Raw genomic sequence first — 16,680 nt, forward strand, 5'->3', positions numbered from 1 at the left:
AACATGAAATTTTACGTCTTCTCGGAGAGTCACCACGTAAATGGCTCCTTAGGGTTAACAGGTTTCTCAATACTGAAGTACACAAGTACTTGTGTGCTTGGGAAGTACATTCTTGCTGAGAACAACAAGTATGAACTTGTCGAAAATGGGAGCCCGCAGAACGCTTTGCTTGAGTATTGAAACTGCTGAATACTTGAGGAGTACGTCTATACCTCTTGCTTTATTTCCATTCGCTCGCTTGTTTTGCCTTCAAGGAATATGGAATACGGCAGTCCCCATGAATACAGAAATCTGCTCTGGAACACACTGGCTGAAGAGGGTGTGGCGAGAAGAACACGCGGGACTCAACTGTTCTAAGTCTGCTACCCATTTAGGATTGATACAGTACTCGGTCTGGCTCTAATGGCAATTCACAAGGACCCGAGAATACAAGCACCGACAAGATCCCATATTGAGAAAATGCCAGCCTGTCTGCACTAATGATTTAAAATTTCAAGGGGTACCAGTAAAAGCCTCTAGGAATACCAAGGTTATGGATTGTGGTTAAATGGTAAAGGGACTAGGGTTAGTGGAAGGTTTGGGAAGTGTTTTTGGGGTAAATTACAGAGGTTAGGAAGTTGTGGTTTTAGTGTGAAAGGGGTGTGGTCTAATGGGCTGGATGACTAGAGTTAAAGATTTAGGGGTATCATTTGAGCTTGTTGTTCATTGTAAGGTGGTTTCGGGTCAAGTCTGATGGGTTAGGCGATTCAGCGTTAACTATATGGGTAAGGCCATGTGTAGAGGTACTGTATTGAGCAACTGGTTACAATGTTTTATCTGTACAGTTTTAAGCCATTTCTTGTTCTGTGTTGTAATTTAAGTTTTTCTTTAAAAAATGTGACTAGCAGTAACATCAGTGACCATGGCAACTTCACAACCTTCATGTAGGGAAAAAGTGGACATTGACAAATGTTAGTCAGGTCAATTGAATTGATTTTTCACGGGGTAAAGTGGTGGCACGGCTGCTACACTTTGAATCATCTCCCAAGTATTCATGTCGCCGCCACAAACTTCCGAGCACATCGACCGCTTTAGTGTTTTGCTCTAAACGACAGAGCCCCGTAACATTAACAACTTGCAATTAAAAGTTAGGCAGTCGTTTTCCCAAAGCAAAAAACATGTACTGCAGTCATCAGTATGCTGTCAACGTGCTCAATTCCGAAGCGCTTCCCCCTCCTCGGCAGGGCAAGGGGAGTAATTAGGTAATCAAAAGCTTGAGACAGTATTGACGAGGCTGTGTTGAGTCCATCATTCTGGCACAGGGCCTGTGTGCCGGACAGCCAAGTCTGTAGCTGCAGACACAGCTTGCTGGCGTATTAACAAACCCCTTTAAAAAGATGCCTAGAATTAAAGGATCAGGACCTGTCTAATCGCAGAGGATGAACTCACTTCTTTTTGCCTTCTTTCCGTCTTGACTTATATCTAACCGTGAAGGGACAACGAGGGACGTTAATTTCCCATTTTAAAGCATCCCGATAGACTTTAAGAGAGGCGTGTTCTGCTGCTCGCCAAAGCTTTTTACTGTGAGTCCAGACACTTTATAAATAAACACGCACACATACATTGGTAAAAATGTACTACAGACCAGACTTTTGTGACCGTTTGAACCGTTGACACATCCTTCTGTTTGCACATCCTTCCAATAGCGGCGGCAATAAAGGGAGGGACACAAAACTCTCAGACTTAATTAGCCGTAGTCATATTTTTGTCATAATCCACTGCAATTGTCACATAGAAGGCTTTTATTGAACTCCCACTTAGAACAAATGGCAACAAAACAAGACAAAAATGAATAAAACATATAATAATCCTCAGGAAGTCTTTCAGTTCAATTTAAAACAGCATACAGGTACAACACGTCCTCCAGTGAACGGGTAGCTTCCCAGTAGTGTCTGCGGAAGAAAAAGGAGGGGGTAAAATGCCTCGCTTACGCGGAGTAGTGAAAGAATCCAAAGCACGGTTTGGCCATGAGCACTTCCATCAATTCTGGTCAAAAGGGAGTGTTCAAAAGCGCATGCGAGCAGCTGCCGCTCTCTCGGCAGACTTCAAGGTCACCCAGACATTGGGTTCAAGTTTCCGTGTTTTTGTATCCGCTTGATTTTTTTTTTTTTTTTTTTCCAAAAAGTCCATTAATCTGCATGTCTTTTTTTTATTTTCCTCAGTTTTGGGATCAAGCAGTTTGTTGCTTTCACCCTCAGGCCTGCTCCCCCAGGAGGTCCGCTTTGTTTAGGTTCTGTTGAAGAGGAATGGACCGAGCAGGGTGATGTGGGGGGCTGTGCAGCCGCCTGGGGCTTGGACCCCCTCCGCCCTCGCTGTCCGTGTTGGACGAGGACGGGGGAGGGGGCGGGGGTAGACGTGGCAGGGGCGCCGACGACGGCGGTATCCTCGTGATGGTCGAACCCAAACTGCTGTCCGACCTGAGGCTCTGGATGCGGCGACACTCCTGGCAGATTCTCACGTGGGTGCAACTGCGGCTGGGCAACATTACCGGGGTAGGCGCCGGTGGCGGAGGGGTGGCATTGGCACCAAGGGGATCTTCGAGGAGCCGCTGGGGACCCGGTCCCAGATCGGGTGGCCCAGCGCCTCCTCCCACCCCGCCTGTGAGGGGTCCGGCTCCGCTGTAGAGTTTACCGTTGCTCAGCCGCATCTCTCGGACCAGGCGCAAGGGTCGCGGGGCCCCCAGGGCGAAGCGGTTGGGGTGTCGAAGGGCCGCTGCCGAGCTGCTGAGCGGGCGGCGGCGACGCAGGCGTGAGCTCTTCTTACAGGAGACGGCGTTTCGGAACTCTGTGATCATCTCCTGACAGACAGACACCTAAAAGGACAACCGGGAAGGGGGCGAGGAGTAGGAGGGGGAAGTCGGGGAAGTCAAGACGAAAGGGAGGGAAAAGAAAGACAAAGAGTAGGCAGGCAGCGGAACAAGACGGCACATGAGTGGGAAAACCAACAGAAAAGGTGAAAACAGGACCCAAGGGAATGTACACAGTGCAGCAAATAAAAAATAAAAAAAGTTGCAGGAGCAGCGAAGGTGGCAAGGAGATTCAAGAGACAGGAATGAGGGGGTAATGAATTTTGGGATGGGAAGAGTTTGCAAAGAGCAGAGAGAGTTATTATCATCCAGAGACACGGCAACACCCAATGTCGTTTAGTTCAGCGGTCCCCAACATCTTTTGCACCACGGAACAGTTTCACTTAAAGAAAATAAAGAAACAACTCTGATTCCAGTTAACACCCAATTATTGGGGCATTCATTACACAGCCACCCTCATTAGGTCAGAAATCTCCCATATAGAAAAAAAAAAGAAAAAACATGTGGAGCCACCCTTCCCACACTTTTATTTATTTACATTCAAACGTATTACACAAACAAATTGTAAGCATAGAACATTTTATATTTATTCATCGTTTTGTGCACTGTACGTGTGTTTAAGGTGCTGGTTCTGGTGGGGTGCCACAGAGTCTGCTCACTGTATTTTCTGTTGCGCTTACTTTAAATATAAATGGCTGAAAAGTGCTTAGTCAGCTTTTTTGCCACATGTGAGGGCAACAAATTAAGTTCAGTATACTGTAAAAACCGCAGAGGTGGGTAGTAACGCATTACATTTACTTGAGTAACTTTTTCAAATAAATGTATACCTAAGAGTAGTTTACTAAGCCATACTTTTTAATTTTACTCGAGTATATTTGGGAAGAAGAAACTCTACTCTTACCCCGCTACTTTAGGATACTCTATTTGTTACATTTTTCCTCTTTATTCTACAAATAAGATTTTACTTTTTTTTTTTTTACCAGCGACGCCAACAGTAGCGTTACCAGTTTCACCAATGAGTCATGGCAACAATAATCCCCTGACTCCTTTAAATCAAATAGACTCAAGCTTGTTGTTCTATGATCACGCCGGCCTGTTCAATCATGTGACGTCTTTAAAGCACAGAAAATTAAGCATTTGAAATAGAGCTCTGCCCTCCACATGATTCGAAAGCGTGGATTTTTACATCTAAGTTTTTATTTGGCACCGATTGACTAAGCCTGTTGCGATATGCAATAATTCCATTTATCGCACGGTAAATAAAAATAAAAGGCGGTAATTTTCCCCGCTGCGATTTATCGACCCGCGTGCACGTCCGTCATTCAATGGAGGGTGGCGGGGCCGAGCGCACAGTCGACGCACGGCAATGAGCGAGCTGAGCGAGGAAGACGAAAAGGGACGGAAAATCCTTGATTTCCAAGCCAAACACCACAGCCCCGGTGTGGGAATATTTTGATTTTAAACCAAATGAAAATAGCGAGGCAACCAAAAAGGATGAACCAGTCTGAAAAATTTGTTTGGAGGTTGTTTCAACAAAGAGGGCCAATACAACAAATCTACATGATCATTTTAAATCACCCTTTTTAGTTTTCACTGCTTGAATGCATTGCAACAAGCGGAGACTTCCTCATCACGTCAATCGACATTTACAGAGATGTTCGTTTGATGTATATAATACAAAAGAGACTCCGCAAAGTGGCGTTCCCTCATGGAATTTTACTTCTTTTTAATGTTGTTTGATACCTAGTGAAGCCAATTTTTTGTTACTGCTACTTGTATTTTTCTCTGTTGTTGTTGAAGTGCAATTGTTCGTGTTACTACAACTTTATACCTCTGTGCCTAAATGCTTAAGTTATTGAAGTGCAATTTTATTTTTTCTTGAAAAAGACATTTTAATTATTCTGTGTGTCTGTGTGGTATTAATATTTTTGTCATTTACTTAAAAGAGGCATGGTCTATTGGTTTTCGTTTTGATTTCTTAAAAACTATTTTTGAATTCAAGACTAAAAATTTATTGTGTTTAAATTGGTGCAATCAATTAATATATACTGTATTCTCACTGTGTTATTGTAAATTGGTTAAAAAAAATGAGGGGGGGGGGCAATAATATCGAATATCGCAATTATTTACGGGATAATTTATCACCAACAAAAATTTGTTATCGCGACAGGCCTTCTACTGACCATGAAAAATCAGAGATATGATCCCTTTAATTTCATGATAGGAACTATGAAGGAAGTATTCAACTATTCAAATTAGGAACTATATAATGTTATATATATCTATAATGTTTTATTTTCTCTCGCTGGAATTCAATGATTTGAATTGCATTTCTTTGGCTTCATGCGGTTATAATAGCTTATAGTACAGTATAAAAATAACAGTCCATATATATATATACTAGTATATATACAGGGGTGCACATAAGTGGTCCGCATGCGCGCATGCGTACTGGATGTAGACAAACGTGCTGGCCCTCAACAGCTTCCATACGCTTTTGCTTACCGATGGCTGACCACTGTATTTGCGGCGGACACGAGAAAATCACTTCTCAAAATGTCAAAGAGGCAGGCCCCACTGAGTAATTATTTCCGTGTTCCCCCACCCCCGTCAAAAGACAGACAGACGACAGAGACGTCACCGGAGCTACCGGAAAAAAAGGACTTTTGCTGAAAAGTGGCTGCAGGAGGTACCATGGCTAGAAGCAAATGATGCTCGCACGGAAATGTGGTGCAACATTTGCCGTGAGAATCCCAATGTCATTAATAAGAGCAGCGCATTTTATGCAGGGTCAAAGAATTTTAGCCATCCATACTTTGAAAAGCACGAAAAAAAAGAGACCATGTGGCAGTTAAGCAAACTAATGATGTCAGACAGGACCCCACTCGCCCTATGGACAAGTGGCGGGAAAAAGTTATTGAAGAACAGCACCATGCACTGACAAACGTGTTTTTGCTCGCATTTCACAAAGCTAAACATGCACGTTCAATGAGCTCTTATGAGGAGGACATCCCACTTTTACAAAAGGCTTGGAGTTAATGTGGGAGCCGCATATGAACGCCCTTTATTTTGAATTAGTGTTTTTATGTTTATTTCTTTACATTTCACTTCAAAGTAATGGCAATTTTGTTGTGCCAGTTGATGTTAATCAAGCATTAATTGTTAATATAATTAAAGTTAATTGGCTCTAAGTAAAGCTTGTCATAAATGTATCGCATCAGGCGGGTCGGCTCTCAAGCTTAATGAGGACCAAGTCACATCTCCAGGTCCTCCTCTGAGAACCTGGGCGAAAAAATTATGTGCACCCCTGTATATAAAACTATGTGCTGAGAAAAAAAAATACCATAATTAAAAAAAAAAAAAAATCAAACATCAGCAGTTATTCGCAATTTTACTCATTACTTCAGTATTTTTTTTTCACCAAATACTTTTTTACTTTTACTCGAGTATATTTTAAAGATGAATACTCTGCGCCTTGGGTGTCTCTTTCAATTTTCTTTTTTAATCTTTACGGACTAATAAGCTGCATATCCTGTACAATTTGGTGTGTGTGGTTGTGTGTGTGTTTGTCAGGTGTGCCTTTAAGTATAAACTTAAAGGAGTTTGGTCAGCATGATCCTACTGTCTGTGAATGGAAAAATGGAAGTTTTGCAGTTGTCATTTCTTCATTTTTCAAGCCTGCATCCCAATACTGAGAAGTGTTGGATTGATGAGACAAGACTGCAACTGCACTTGATTTTCAAAATCCCTGTATCATGCTAACATATGCCCCCTGGTACAGTACTGGTCCGCGGCTCGGTGGTTGGGGACCGCTGGTTTAGTTTATGGACACTTCATCATGACAACATGGACGTTCAGGCAGGCCAGCAACACACACACATTTCACCCAAACTACTTCACTACGAAAAGCATTCAAAAGAAAAAGTCATGGGCTCACATAAACAGAAACAGTACTCTTTGTCAGAGAACGCAGACTGATGGACAGATGATGGAACGAGAAAGAGAGAAAGAGAGAAAGAGGGAGACAGCAACAGTGAGATGGGGAAAGAAGAAGAGGAAGAAGTAATCCAAAAGATGGAAGACGAAGGATACCAGTGTAACATGTGAGGCAGGTGTTCTCGAACTTTTGCTTATAGAACCCTTTAAAAGTGAGAAATTTTTCCAAGGATACTCGTCTTAATCCCATTTAAAAATCAAATTATTTCTTGATAATCAAGCTATGTTTTTGTGCTTCAACATAAGTAATGTAGTACAATTTTGGAGTCTCAAAACTCAATACAGGGGTCAGTTTCCTGTTGCGCTGCATCAGCAGGGCTCGATGTGCGGGTGTGAATCTCTGTCATTTTTTTTTTTTTCTTGTGATGGTCCATTCCAGTCAATTTCTTACACCGTATTCTTCTCATGAAAAAAGATAAAGTCAGTTTAAGCAGCTGCTGAATGCAATACTGCGGGTGGCAGTGTGGTAGTGCCAACTTTCCACATATGATGAAAATGAGGGTTGAAAGTCCATTTGTGTGAATGAAGCATGGTTGGTAAGGATGTTTGAAAGGAAATCATCGCTCAAGGAGCTTTTAAGATGTCCATTTTCATTACATTCAAAGTAGAAAAAATGTTTTAACTTCCCCACTTGTTATCGGAAATAAACATCTTTGCAGTATAGGAAAAAAAAAAAACAAAAGCACAAAAAGGACAACTCAAATCATGTTTCATTTTCTCCCCCAAGTGATTGCCTCAAATATTTTCTGGAAAATAAAAGCATTTTCTTCTAGAAATGAAAGCCAATTTGAGTCTTTTACTGATGCACATTTAGTTTTTAAAGCAACACGAGGTAACTTTTCAACCTTTATAAAATATTTTCATAACATTTGTGATAATAATAATAATTGTGATATGATTGTGTCTACTGACATCTAGTTGAATAACACCTCTTTTATATCTTAAGGGGGTCTGTATCGCTTTCACCAGCACTAATTTACTTTGAAGAGGGTGGCAGAAACCCTGCCACACAAAAAAACTACAAAAGTGCCAACTGCTTTACGGCACACGTCACTTCCCCCTTTCCCATTCATTTATAAAGACGGAACTCAATGCGAACGCTTTTGCACGAATGCTGCAAAGATGGCAGAGCAACCCACCTCTCCCAAACGAACTTATGGGGTTGGGGGTTAGCCACACTAAGCCACACGGTTGCTAACGGTCATATGCTATTGTTAAGCCACAACTGGACTTATTATCTTATTACTATTCGTCCTTCAAATTTTGCTTGATTAATCCAGGCGATCGGGAGATTGATTTTTGATTCATTGATGATTTTAGGACACTGTTCGGGTGTGCGCTGGTCCTTATGGGAAACAAAGTCTTCCTTTAGCCACCGACTGAAGCCACGCCACCCTCTTCCACAATCTATCCACCATTGGCATCACCCACACCCTGATGAACTGGTTCTCATCCTACCTCTCTGGACGCTATCACTATATACAACTCAAATCCCTTAATTCTACTCCCTCACCCGTAAATTCGGTGTGCCTCAGGGCTCTGTTCTCGGGCCCCTATTCTTCATCATCTACCTCCTTCCGACCGGCAGTATTTTCCATCCATTCAACATCAACTTTCACTGTTACGCCAATGACACCCAGCTCTACCTCACTTCCGAACTCTCCTCCTCTCTCCCACCCACCTTCCTGACTGACTGTATCACCGAAAAAAAAACAACTGCCTAACCCACAATTTCCTCAAACTCAACAGCAGTAAAACCGAGGTGCTCCTCATCGGCTCCAAATCCACCATATCCAAATACCAAACCCATCCCCTCACCATCGACAACTCCACGGTTTCACCCTCCCCCCATGTAAAGAGCCTGGGTGTCATCCTGGACAGTACACTCTCTTTTCATTCACACATCAATAATATTACCCGGATTGCCCACTTTCACCTACGCACCATCAACCACCTCCGCGCCTCCCTCACCCAACATTTTGCTGCCATCCTGGTTCGTAGTCGTGTCACTTCCCGCCTGGATGACTGCAACTCCCATATCTTTGGCCTCCCTCAAAAGACCCTCAATAAACTCCAACAGGTCTAGAATAACCCGTACCCCATTCACCCACCACATCACTCCAGTTCTCGGCCAGCTCCATTGGCTCCTGGTCTACTTTTGCATCCAGTTAAAAGTTTTCCTGCTCACATTCAAGGCCAACCACAACCTTGCCCCTTCATACCTGTCTGACCTCCTCCATACTACAGCTCCCTCCAGTGCCCTCAGGTCCTCCACCTCCATAAACCTGTCTGTCACCCTTGCTCGCCTATGCACCATGGGGAGCAGAGCATTCAGCCACTCTGCTTCCTGGCTTTGGAATTCACTACCCCTCCGACCTTAGGAACACCTTGCCTGGCACGGCCAGACTGTTCTCCCTGTATTTTTCAAACACTGAGAGACCCAGCCCATTAATGGCCTCTCGAGCAAGTACAAAATCAATCGTCAAATCAGATTCGTTTATCTGCGTGACGTGTTCTTAACGAGTAACGTCACTCATCTCCACAACAAGAGAGATGGCGAACAGGAGAGCCGAGAATATGTCCCAATCCACGGTAAAATCAGTTTTAAATTACCAAAAACACATCGACACAAGTCATTGACAACAGTCTGTCTCGCGCTAGCCATGTTGAATAAACTCCGCTCTCCTCGTATGTTTACTTCCGCGCGCAAGTCCCTCGTCGCGTTTCTAACGTCACATCCGCCCGTCGCTGATTGGTCCACTTCGCTGTCTGTTTGCTGTGGCTTGCTCCGCCCTGGAAATTTTATCCGCTTAATGGTGGCCAGACTCAATAGCTGGAACAGCGCTGAGTCTGGAGTACCAGGCTAAGGAACACCGACTCACTCCCTCTTTTCCAATTCAAACTCAAAACTCTCACCTGTTCAGACTCGCCTATCCATAATAATCCCTGATTTCTTTGTGTTCTAGTTCTCTGCCAATTATTTTTTTCTATTAGTATTTTTAGTGTTTTAAATGTTCTATACTTCATTATTTTTACTGTTTTTAGCCTTTGTTCAATTGTTTTTGTAAATGATAGTACGGCGACCTTGAGTGCCAGAAAGGCGCCTTCAAATAAAATGTATTATTACTACTGAGGCAAATCACTACCGTTTTTGTCCACCGGTGTCACTAAAATCAACCAAACTGAAAAGTTAGAAAGTGTTGCTTTAAAACAGTATTTATTTGTGTAGTTATGTCAGATTTATTTAATACGTCACAATCATACAAGAGCTTTTCTTGGCCTAAAGCTGAGGGGTAAATAATATGTTTTATTAGTGTGCTATTCTAGTACGAGTATGTACTTTAGGCACGCACTTTTTCAAACGATACGATAATCATTTCTTGCAAAGACTTCATAAGTGTTCCCCAGTTTGAGAACCCTTAATAGGAGGTGTGTAAAAAGAGATACATTGTGACATTTAAAATACGGTCATAATGCAGCATTATGCAAGTAAATATTGGCATTTCACAAGAGTGCTTCTTTGTACTGTCGCGTTTAGCCCACAAACACTACATCACTGACATTTACGCCTAACACTAAGAGGTGCACACTGTCCTTAGAAGCAGACTGCACATGTGAAAATTGACTCTACCTTACAATTTAAAATACTTTGATGCATATTCAAACTGATAGCTTTCTTGCATTTATTCCCATCGCTATCTTGACATCTCAACTCACATGCATATAGCAAACAGCCTCAAATTAAATGTTACAGCACGTACAAATGGAGACAAATCAGGAAAATAATCGAACCACGCTCACATACATGCACACACAAATACACAGAAGAAAAAACGGAAAAAGGGTTGGCAGTGTGCCTTGGGAACCTACTGGGGTGTGTCTGTGGGTTCGGCGAGGGCAGGTATGGGGGCATACCTCATCTGTCTCTGCCGAGCGGCGTGTTGACCATACAAACTCCATAATGGCCACAAACACGGCGATGATGAGGCCGCAGATGAGCACTACAAAGATGCCCCCGATGTTCTCCATGCCAAGACCTGAAGGACACAAAATGTTCCAATGTGAAAACAGAACCTAAACGAACAGTAATGATAATAATAGTAACTCTGTTAATTGTTTGCTTCGTTTTCTGATGCATAGCGCCTCATTTTTCTAAATTTATTCATCTGTTTTACATTTTAAAATAGTTGATATCTTTGAAGAGTCAAATCATTATTTCTTTTTATGTGCAAATAGTAACATAGCATGCAAAACGTTTTCAGATTGCATAATTTTTGGTTTCAATTTACATCCACAACTGAATTGCTAGAACAATAGTATCCAACCATTCATTTTCAACAACGCTTATCCTTGTCAGGGTCGCGGAGTGCCGGAGCCTATCAGTTGACGACGGGTGAAAGGTGGACTACGGTCCAAATTAGTCGCCAATCAATCGTAGGGCACAGAGAGAGAGGGAGACAACCATTCGCACCCACAATCACACCGCCATTGCGTGGGAATCGATCCCACACTGCCTGCACCAAAGTCAGGCAAACTATAACACCAGGGACAAAACAAGAGTATCACCTTATATTTAATTTGCGTCATTTTTTAAAATGAAAATTTCAGAAATACTTGAATGTACTATGATCTTATTTTGCTGAAACACAAACTGGATGTTAATGATGGTATTGTAAGCACAGGTGCTTGCTCTTAGAGTTTTACATTCAATGTGATTAGTTGACTAATATCTTAAAAACATATGATTAGTGACTTGTGGTCATATTTATAATGCCAAAATATAATATTGTCAGAATATAACAAGGGAAAGTTATAAAACAGAAATACATTTGTCAACATTTCTATGAAATTTAATGGGTAATCATAAAATCATGTGCAACAAGCTATTGAACACTCTAAACCAGGGGTGTCCAAACTTTTTGCAAAGGGGGCCAGATTTGGTGTGGTAAAAATGTGGGGGGCCGACCTTGGCTGACGTCCTTTACATAGAAGAATATATTTAAGCAAATTTTAGCAAGCCATTCTGTGTGTCACATTTGCTTTATTTTTTTTTTAAATTAATAATTTCAACAATCTCGCAACTAGCCTTTGTGGCGTACTCTTTCGAATCTCGGGCTCTTGCGAAATACTGCTGCTGTGAAATTAAACTAGCTTCAAGTTGCTTCAATTTATCGCTACGTATTTACCCTGTAATCTTGTCGTACATGTCAGTGTGTCTTGTTTGGTAATATCCCCTCACATTGAACTATTAAAAGCAGCGACAGTCTCTTTGCAAATGAGGCAGACACAGTTGTTACGTATTTTAGAGAAGAAATAGTCCAATTTCCACCTATCCTTGAAGCATCGGCCGTCGCAGTTGACTGTCGCCATTTTAGAAAATTGGGAGTAAAGGGTCACACGGGGTAATTAATGTTGCTAAGAGTGCTGCTGCCTTTTAGTGGGTAAATGAGGAGCAGCATTTAGTGTGTAAGCTACTTCATATGCTGGTAGCTGTACTGCTGACCAATTTATTAAGTCTGTGTGTGGGCCAGACGTTATTGATTTTAGGACAGAGGCTGGGGGCCGGATGAAATTTGTTCACGGGCCGCATTTGGCCCCCAGGCTGGACTTTGGACATGTCTGCTCTAAACTCTCCATACTGTAGGTTTAAGCGATAAAGGTTGTTTATCTATACGTGCCGTGACTGGCTGGAAACCAGTTCAAGTTCTACCCTGCTTCCTGCCCAGAGTGAGCTGGGATAGTCAACAGCACCCCATCGACACTTGTGAGGAAAAGCTCTATAGAAAATGAATATATGAATGAATAAATAATCCATCCATCATTTTCTCCCGCCTATTCGAGGGTTGGGTCGCGGGGGTAGCAGCTTCAGCAGGGAAGCCCAGACTTCCCTCATCCCAGCTACTTCATCCAGCTCTTCTTGGGGGATCCCAAGGTGTTCTCAGGCCAGCCGGGAGACATAGGCTAGGTTAATACTGCAGGTCTTAATGCACAAATCCAAATTTTTCGTGTTTTTCCGACTTAAGTGAGGCATTAACTTGACGTTCTGAATGCAACAAATCGCATAGTAGACCTTTCAAATCCGATCTGGGTCACTTTCGTATGTGGTTTAAATCCGATCGGGGCCACATTTTTCTAGAATGTGGCGACAGTCTAAACTGTCAAGTCTCCCAAATCGGAATTCATGCAGCGATTATGTCATCACAGAGCGAGAGTGGCAGGCAGGATGGCAGTGATGTAGTTGTGCATTAGCGTTAGCGCCTAGGTTGAACTCGGCTTTACGCAGGAGGCTGGCTTGACCACAGTCATAGAAAAAATAAAATGAATAAAATGACAAGCCTGATAATGCTCGGTGTTCTGTGCGCCAAAGAAGCAATATTTCAGCACTGCTTACATGGCAGATGAGGCAAAATGACGCGTTATGCACGGACAGTGCATACATATAAACGTTGAATATAAGACTAAACGCATTATTATGTCTGTTATTTGTGTCCTCTTTTTGGAAATCAAAATATGATCACCCTGGAATGACGTACAGCCAGCATGTGTAGTTATATGTTTTGATGCTTCTGCGCATGCGGGTCAGTTTGCTCGGCGCATGTCTCACTGCGAATTAATGCGCATGAGTAATATTTGAACAGGCTCAATGGACAAAGGAAGTCTGAATGGGCATGACAAAAAAATCGGAATTGTGCATTAAGACCTGTAGTGTGAACCCAGCCATAGTCTCCCCAGCATGTCCTGTGTTGGCCCCACGGGCTCCTCCCAGTGGGACATGCCCAGTACACCTCACCTGGGAGGCGCCCGGAGGCATTAGTAAATAAAATCATGTATAATTAAATGTTATTAAAAACCAAATTAATTACATAAAAATGAATAAAAAAACAGAAATTTGCCTTACAGTGCCTGATAAAAGATAAGAATATGTACATGTGACTTGTTTTGTAAAAGAGATTATCATCATCAGTAGACTGACCTTTGGCACGGTGGTCCTCCTCTTTTGGACACTGTCCTCCCTCCCACCACCTCCTCTTTAGGATTTCCAGTCTGTTGTTCTCCTGCAGCTGGAGAATGGCCAGCGTGATCTCGTCTCGAAATGGCGAACCTGAAGGAGGAGGAAGAAAAGAAGCGGGATGAGAGGGGAGAAAAGGAAGGAGGAGTGTTTGTCTGTGTCATATGGGGAAAAGAAGAGAGGATTGATGGAAGATTAAGAGGAAGATTACAGCCAGACTGAAGCATCTGATTAGAAAAGCTGTTTTCTCAATTTAAAATTGGTTGAGGTGATGATTAAAAAGCAGCAGTTTTTCCCAAATATTAGTGGGCTCTTTTTGTTTAATAACCCGACCCATAGAAAATTAAAACAAATTCAACCTCATTCCATTGCTATTCCCTAATTTTGGGGTGCTGCATTTTTGTCATTACAACTGTAAACTGTTCTTTCATAGGGTGGAAAAAGCATTTTTAAATATTATATGAATATTGACAAGGAAATCACTCACAAACGAATGTATAATTTTATGATAAAAAAGTGTCATGAAAGAAAGTTTAATTTTATGAGGAAATAAATTCTAAGAAAAAAGAAAAACTAAAAGAAGTCATAACCCTTTTGAAAAAAATTTGCGGTAACACTCATGAGAATATTACTTTCAATGTTTTAATTAATTGATTTTTAACAAAAAGCCATTTTAGTTTAATAGATGGTTTCAGTTACGTAATTTTCGGACTATAAGGTGCACCTGAGTATAAGCCGCCAAGCACCAAATTTGACGCGAAAATGGCATTTGTTCATAGATAAGCTGCACCGCATTATAAGCCGCAGCTGTCCTCACTGTATTATGGGATATTAACAACAAAAGATATTAACCGGTAACACTTCATTAGACAGCGGCATCATAAGACTGCCATACGACCAAATGAACCACCATGAAGCTTTATTGCTTCAAAAAGCTTCATTTGGCCATCACAGCTCCCTTCATTTCCCCATCACTCAACCTATGCTGCCACCTGCTGTAAACACTGTTGTCGTCCAACATGCTTCCTAGCATCCATTGCAGCGATACAGATGTAAATAACAATTAAAATTCAGGTTCTGCGCTAATTATTTCTTCAGTTACTGTTCCAGTTGTTTCATTAATTGCTAGTTATGATATTTGGTAAGACCTTGACAGTGGCGCTATAAAACTGTCATAAGACCATCATAATTTTGATATGACACTCTCATGAGCATTAATGCATGCTTATAACAGATGTCTTTTATTGTCATCCGGCTAATGATATCACATTTGAATGGATGTAAAAGATCTGAGCTGGACATGAATGTAGTTAGGTGACATAATTTGCCGGATGACACTTAATGACGTTGGTCATAAGCCTTCATTAATGCCCATGATACTGTCATGTCATAATTATGACGGTCTTATGGCAGTCTTATGACACTGCTGTCAAATAAAGTGTTGCCTATTAACCCAATAAAATCAACAAATAAGCCACATTGGACTATAAGCCGCAGGATTCAAAATGAGGGAAAAAAGTAGCGGTTTAATGTCTGAAAATTACGGTGAATTAAATAATTGAGTAATAAAATGTAATTTTATGGGGGACTTTTCTAAGAAATCAACTGTAATTTAATGACAATAATGTACTCATTTGACAGTAAAAGTGTAATTTCTCGAAAAATACTTAATTTAATGGGAAAAGGAATTGGGGAAAAAAAGGGGGGGGGGGCAACTCCCACTTGGTGGTAAAAAAATTAAATAAAACAATTTCTGTAAAAGCAAGTACACTATTCCGAAGAACAAATCATTGCCATATAAATCACACAGATATCAATCTCCCCGATTTTATTGCAGCCATAAAACTTTCACTCTCCAGCAAAATGAAGAAAAAGGTCTATGTCTTAGTGGGTCAATTAACTGTATGTTCAAACGAGAGATGGGGAAAATAAATTGGCAGCGTGGTGCTAATTAAAAATATGAGCGTCTATTCGGGATATTGGAATACTTGAAGATTCTTTTTGTTGATTAAGATTCTAGGGTGTAGATAAATGGATCTGTACAGCGCACAGGCGGTAATCTGACCTACTTTCCTCACCGCGTTGTAACAAGCGCAACACCGAAGAGAGAGCGGGTACCACGTACCCAGCGGCATGCCGATGCCATATCCCTTGGTGTCCAGCAGGCCCCCGATCTGCGTGAGGTTGCAGTTGAGGCCGCGGTGGTACTCATTCATGGTACTCTCCATCAGGAAGGCGTACTTAGAGTTGACCACGCGGGCGATGCCCTCTTCGGTGCTCTTGACGAACACACTGGGCTGCTTGGAGTTCATGTAGTTCCACATGCGCTGGTATGTCTGGTAGCGAGAGTTCTGCAGAGTGAACATGGGTGGATTGTAAGGGGGGTACAAATAAACGTATTTCCTGGAGGAATAGAGGAACTGCCGTTTAAGTAGAATTTGCCTTTGAACCCTTTTAGGGACAGTAGTGGAATGTAAAAAGTCTACATACCCGTCTACAAACATCAGGTTTTTGTGATATACCAAAGATAAAAAGCTTTTCTGCCATTAATGTGGCTTTTACTTCTTAAGTTGCAATTGTATATGATTTTGAAAACAGGAAATAAATCAATGACTGATTGAGCATGGTGAGAGAGTGGTTGGTATGTCTGCCTCACAGTTCTGAGATCAAAGGTTCAGGCCGGGCAGTGGCCTTCCTGTGTGGAGCTTGCTCGATTCCTGTTTTCTCCCTCATACCAAAAACATGCATGCTAGGGTGGTTGAGCACTTAGTTATGAGTGTGGGCATGAATGGTTGTCTGTCTCTTTGTGCACTGCGATTAGCTGGCATCC

General features: G+C 41.9%; 1 protein-coding gene across 6 annotated transcripts in view; it reads right to left on the minus strand.

The window, feature by feature from the left end:
- Nucleotides 1-239: 239 nt before the first annotated feature.
- Nucleotides 240-16,680, minus strand: part of grik5 (glutamate receptor, ionotropic, kainate 5) — a 375,404-nt gene continuing 358,963 nt past the window's right edge. For 4 of the 6 annotated variants that reach the window (XM_057834364.1, XM_057834367.1, XM_057834362.1 and 1 more), the window contains 4 exons: nt 15,976-16,201; nt 13,815-13,943; nt 10,712-10,878; nt 240-2,851 (listed from right to left, as the gene is read on the minus strand). In XM_057834364.1, the coding sequence (XP_057690347.1) occupies nt 2,234-2,851; nt 10,712-10,878; nt 13,815-13,943; nt 15,976-16,201 (1,140 nt within the window). In that variant the 3' untranslated portion in view covers nt 240-2,233. The remainder of the gene's footprint in view (nt 2,852-10,711; nt 10,879-13,814; nt 13,944-15,975; nt 16,202-16,680) is intronic. The other 2 variants (XM_057834368.1, XM_057834366.1) reach the window with 1 other exon arrangement.

The sequence above is a fragment of the Corythoichthys intestinalis genome, chromosome 4, assembly GCF_030265065.1.
Source record: "Corythoichthys intestinalis isolate RoL2023-P3 chromosome 4, ASM3026506v1, whole genome shotgun sequence".
Classification (NCBI taxonomy): Eukaryota; Metazoa; Chordata; class Actinopteri; order Syngnathiformes; family Syngnathidae; genus Corythoichthys; species Corythoichthys intestinalis.